The 5,000-nt window shown below is 44.3% G+C and overlaps 1 protein-coding gene across 1 annotated transcript in view; it reads left to right on the top strand.

The window, feature by feature from the left end:
* The window catches only part of hadhaa (hydroxyacyl-CoA dehydrogenase trifunctional multienzyme complex subunit alpha a), a 9,825-nt gene extending 6,021 nt beyond the window's left edge, over nucleotides 1–3,804 (top strand). The window contains exons 13-20 of the mRNA XM_080833482.1: nucleotides 1–22; nucleotides 507–593; nucleotides 1,411–1,551; nucleotides 1,666–1,734; nucleotides 2,077–2,272; nucleotides 2,509–2,623; nucleotides 2,886–3,031; nucleotides 3,264–3,804. The exon at nucleotides 1–22 is cut by the window's left edge and continues 150 nt beyond it. Of these exons, the coding sequence (XP_080689608.1) occupies nucleotides 1–22; nucleotides 507–593; nucleotides 1,411–1,551; nucleotides 1,666–1,734; nucleotides 2,077–2,272; nucleotides 2,509–2,623; nucleotides 2,886–3,031; nucleotides 3,264–3,409 (922 nt within the window). The 3' untranslated portion in view covers nucleotides 3,410–3,804. The remainder of the gene's footprint in view (nucleotides 23–506; nucleotides 594–1,410; nucleotides 1,552–1,665; nucleotides 1,735–2,076; nucleotides 2,273–2,508; nucleotides 2,624–2,885; nucleotides 3,032–3,263) is intronic.
* Nucleotides 3,805–5,000: the final 1,196 nt, after the last annotated feature.

Genomic DNA, 5,000 nt, shown 5'->3' with positions numbered 1-5,000 from the left:
AGTGATCAAGGAGGTCGAGGCGGTAAGTGTGGCTCAAGACATCAACCCTGTCGACCCCAAAGCCCTGTGTTGACAGTGAGAAAAGTATGTGAAAGCCAAGTGATTGTGCTTCACTGAGTGGAAATGCTAAACATGTCACAAATTGTTCGGTCTGGATCCTTTGTTTGTTCAATATCAGAATCGATTCTTCACAGATGAACTGTGCCATGGTCTTGGTGACACTTTCCCAGCCTCGCTTGAAATAAAATCAGGGGTTGTTTGGCGTCATTATGAATAAAATGGGCGAACAGATCACTGTGTCCTTCTATGATACATATGTTACCCCAGGAACAACACACAGATAGGTGGACGTCACTGAAGACATGTTAGGCCTTAAGGCCCTTAGGGTATATCGGTCCCATTTCCTACGTAGTGACACTATAATGAAGTGCTAATGAAGTGTGTGAATGTGTGTAAATGAAAAGTAAAATGTATGGCATTGACAAAAGTGTGTGTGTCACCTACAGGTTATTCCTTCCCATTGCATCTTTGCCAGCAATACCTCTGCTCTGCCCATCAAAGACATTGCCGCTGCCAGCAAACGACCAGAAAATGTGAGTGAGTGAGTGAGTGAGTGAGTGAGTGAGTGAGTGAGTGAGTGAGTGAGTGAGTGAGTGAGTGAGTGAGTGAGTGAGTGAGTGAGTGAGTGAGTGAGTGAGTGAGTGAGTGAGTGAGTGAGTGAGTGAGTGAGTGAGTGAGTGCAGCACTACCGAAACACAGGATGTTTTGTAAAAAATGAAGTATATTGAGTATTCAACTAAAATGTTATGATACTGATTGGATTAATGTATGTTCAATTTCATCAATCAACAACTCTGGAATAAATGTGATCAGTATTTTGCATTTTACAAAGAAATACTGCACTTAGATTTTGATGAATTGTATAAATTGAACTTGAAAATTTGGTAAAAAATAAATTTTTATGGATTTCATTGTGAAAACCTTCAAGAAATATTTGTAAAAATACTCTTCAGAGAAGGGAAGGAAACACAATCTGAACAGGTCAATAATAATACTTTTTTACTATAGTAAATGTGATGTTTCGGTAGTGACAATTTTTGGAAGAGGAAAAACATTCCAACACATTCTGAAAACACAATATAAAAATTGACTGTTCTTTTACTAGATATGTGTACTTTAGATATGGTACAATATACATACGGACAAAGTTTTGGGAATAAAACATAAAAAAATTCAAAATATTTCCGACCTGACTTTGCACCAATTCGGTAGAATGGCCCATATACATAATTTACATAATATAATTATACCTATATTACTACGTGTGGTCCAAGGTGAGGTGGTTGGCAGTTTGTTTATTTTGTTAGGACACTAATGGTTTGTGTGTGTGTGTGTGTGTGTGTGTTGCAGGTGGTCGGCATGCACTACTTCTCTCCAGTAGATAAGATGCAGCTGCTGGAGATCATCACCACAGACAAGACGTCCAAAGACGCCACAGCCGCTGCCGTTGCTGTCGGCCTCAAACAGGGCAAAGTCATCATTGTAGTGGGAGTAAGTGTGTGAGGGTAGAGGCTGTCCAAATGTGTCTTTGATGTCTGAGGTGTGTGTGTGTGTGTGTGTGCGTGTGTGTGCTGTATATTACTACATATTGTTGTTTGTCTGCAGGATGGTCCAGGTTTTTACACAACACGCTGTTTGGCTCCCATGTTGGCAGAGGCTGTCCGAGTATTACAGGTGGGACAATGTAGACATATATACACCCACCCACACACACACACACACACACACAATATTACCAGTGAGACTTGACACTCTTTCGTAGGCACATACACACACACACACACACACACACACACACACACACACACATACAATATTACCAGTGAGACTTGCACACTCTTTCGTAGACAAACACACTCACACACACAAACACACGCACGTTGACTTGCTGAAGGGTAATTGTCCTGTTACTGTGTCTGTGTAAAGTTTGTCATAATGTTGTTAAGTGAACATGGAAAACACACGAAACATACTGTTTGCTGGGCTTGTCCGCCCTGTGATTGGCTGTGTCTGCAGGAAGGGGTTGGGCCTAAGAAGCTTGACACGCTGACGACAGGCTTTGGGTTCCCTGTTGGCGCGGCAACCCTGTCAGATGAGGTGGGTATCGACGTGGCAGCGCATGTGGCCGAGGACTTGGGCAAAGCCTTCGGCGCACGATTCGGTGGTGGTAACGTCGAGGTGCTCAAGACCATGGTACAGAAAGGCTTCAAAGGTGAGTGTGTGTGTGTGTGTGTGTGTGTGTGTGTGTGAGTGTGTGTGTGAGTGTGTGTGTGTGTGTGTGTGAGTGTGAGTGTGTGAGTTGTGCTTTTATGTGCCTCTGAGTGTCTTGTGGCGAAAAGTAGAAGGGTAATCACAGACAGAACAGTGTAGGTAGTAGGTAGACAGTTGTATACGTCATATTAAGTTGCTTACATTGTTTGTTTGTTTGTTTGTTTTTGTTGTGGCCAGGCCGTAAGTCTGGGAAGGGCTGTTATGTGTACGAAAAAGGCTCCAAGGGCAAACAGGTGAACTCAGGAGCCGAGGAGATTATCAAGAGCTTCTCGATCGCTGCCCCACCTGCTGTGTAAGACAAACTCACTCTCTCTCTCTCTGTCACACACACACACACACACACAGACACAGACACACACACACACACAGACGTTTTCACAGTAACATTACAGCAGTGTCACACCGCTGACATGCACACACACGCAGAACACACACTCACCTTTCACAGAGAGTGGATCCTTCACTGATGCTGAAAAAAGATGACGCCATTATTGCATAGATTTGCAGCTCGTTACATTACCAACATTTGTGTGTGTGTGTGTTTGTGTGTGTAGCTCTAGCGATGAGGACGTGCAGTTCCGACTGGTGTCCAGGTTCGTGAATGAGGCAGTGCTGTGCCTGGAGGAGGGAATTTTACCTGACCCCGTGCAGGGAGACATCGGAGCTGTGTTTGGCCTAGGCTTCCCCCCCTGCCTTGGAGGTACACACACACACACACACTTTGAGTGTACATCGATTCATCAGTACACTCATATTCTCTACATGTTCTGAAATAATCTTGCACACACTAAACACGCACAAACGCATTCTGGATACAATATGTCTAAACACATGCATACCCATAATGGCACACAATGACAAGATATTGTTCCATTACTTTCTTTGAAATGCCATTATCTCTCTTTCTTTCTCTTTCTCTCTCTCTCTCTCAGGTCCCTTCCGGTTCGTTGATTCCTTCGGAGCAGATAAACTTGTGCAGAAGATGCGCCGCTACGAGGACGTCTACGGCATCCAGTTCACCCCCTGCCAGATGCTTCTGGACCACGCCAAAGACGCCAGCAAGCGCTTCCACAAGTGACCTCCCCCGACCCCCTCCTAACCTCTGACCCCCAGCGGGGGTCATGCAAGCACTAGCCCTGCCTTCTGAAGGAGCCACCTCCCCCCACCTCTGCTTATCCAGTGCCTTATCATCGAGTGGAGTCATCTACAGGGGAGTCTGGACTTGTCGCATTTTTTTTCAACAGGGAATTGGATCATTTGTATGTATGTGTGTATGGGGGGGTATTTGTGATTTCATTTTTGTTTGTTTTCTTCATTAGGTTTTTTTGTATATTTTATGTCTGCAAGTGGTTGAGATGCAGTGTGTAAATTTAGTTTTTTTTTTCCGCCATCGCAAACGTTCCCAGGATTCTTCATGCTCTTGAGGGTATTTCCCACGTCCACTTCTCTTGAAATAAACCACCTACAGCCATACTACGGCCTCTGTGGAATTTCTCCAACTGTAGCCTTTAGTGTGTGTGTGTGTGTGTGTGTGTGTGTGTGTGTGTGTGTGTGTGTGTGTGTGTGTGTGTGTGTCTTAGAGAATGATTGAGGGTGACTGTATGTGACTAAGTGGGATTGAATTTATGAGTGTGTACAAGTAGATGTTCAGTTTGTATACGTTAATGGCCGGCATATGCTTGTTGCCATATGATGTCTGTCAAGCCCACACAGACTTTCACACACCCACACACACACTCAGCAGACATACACAGATCTCTTAAACAGTAGCTACCACACTCGCAGGAAAAATGCGAATGTAGACAATACACAGACACAGCATATCATAAAATCTTTCCCCTACCAGACAGCACAGCTCAGTCTGATGCGCTAGGTATGTTTTTATTCATTGATGTGACTAATCCAAAAGGATTAAATTATACAGAGATGAAATTTCAGTACAATTGAAATAAACACTAGACTGATGTTAAATATTATTCCAGAACCACAGAGGTTGAGGTCCTCGCGTCCCCTTGCGAGTTCCACTGGCGTTTCTGTACCGTTTAAGCAGCCCTGCGCCTGCTACCGACACCCCCTCATTATTGCACACACACACACACACACACACACTGATACACACACACAAACTGATACACACGCACACACGCAAACTGATACACACATACACACATACAGGTTCAGAGAGCAGGCAGTGGTTAGTCATCTCTAATTACGTTCTCTGTGAATATGTGAGAAACATTGAACTTGAGCTCACATCCTCTCTGTATTTTTGACATTCCTACTCTAGAATGGTACTGCATCCCCCCCCCACCCCCCCCCACCCACCCCCACACACACAAACAAAAATCAATTCCTGGCCATCTGTATGTATAACAAAATGTAGCATCACATTGTTCTGTAGGAGTCCTACTCCATAGAGGCAATATCCCACTGAGTAGGAAAAAGAGGATGAATGTTTCGGCAAGAAATGTTTAAAAAGATTAAAGGGGAAGGACGAAACGATGGAAAGTTTCTGAAGTAAAGTAGTGATGATGTCTGGCATGTCCACCACCATTTCAATCTCTGTGATTGGCAAGCACTGTGACTCCCTCAGAGAGGCACGCGCCATTGGCCAATCTGGCTGCCAATCAATGTCTCATCAGCCAATGGCATCTCTCCATACAGGTCAC

The sequence above is a fragment of the Sprattus sprattus genome (genome assembly GCF_963457725.1).
Source record: "Sprattus sprattus genome assembly, chromosome: 2".
Taxonomy (NCBI): domain Eukaryota; kingdom Metazoa; phylum Chordata; class Actinopteri; order Clupeiformes; family Clupeidae; genus Sprattus; species Sprattus sprattus.
This window is presented reverse-complemented; position numbering and strand designations above follow the sequence as displayed.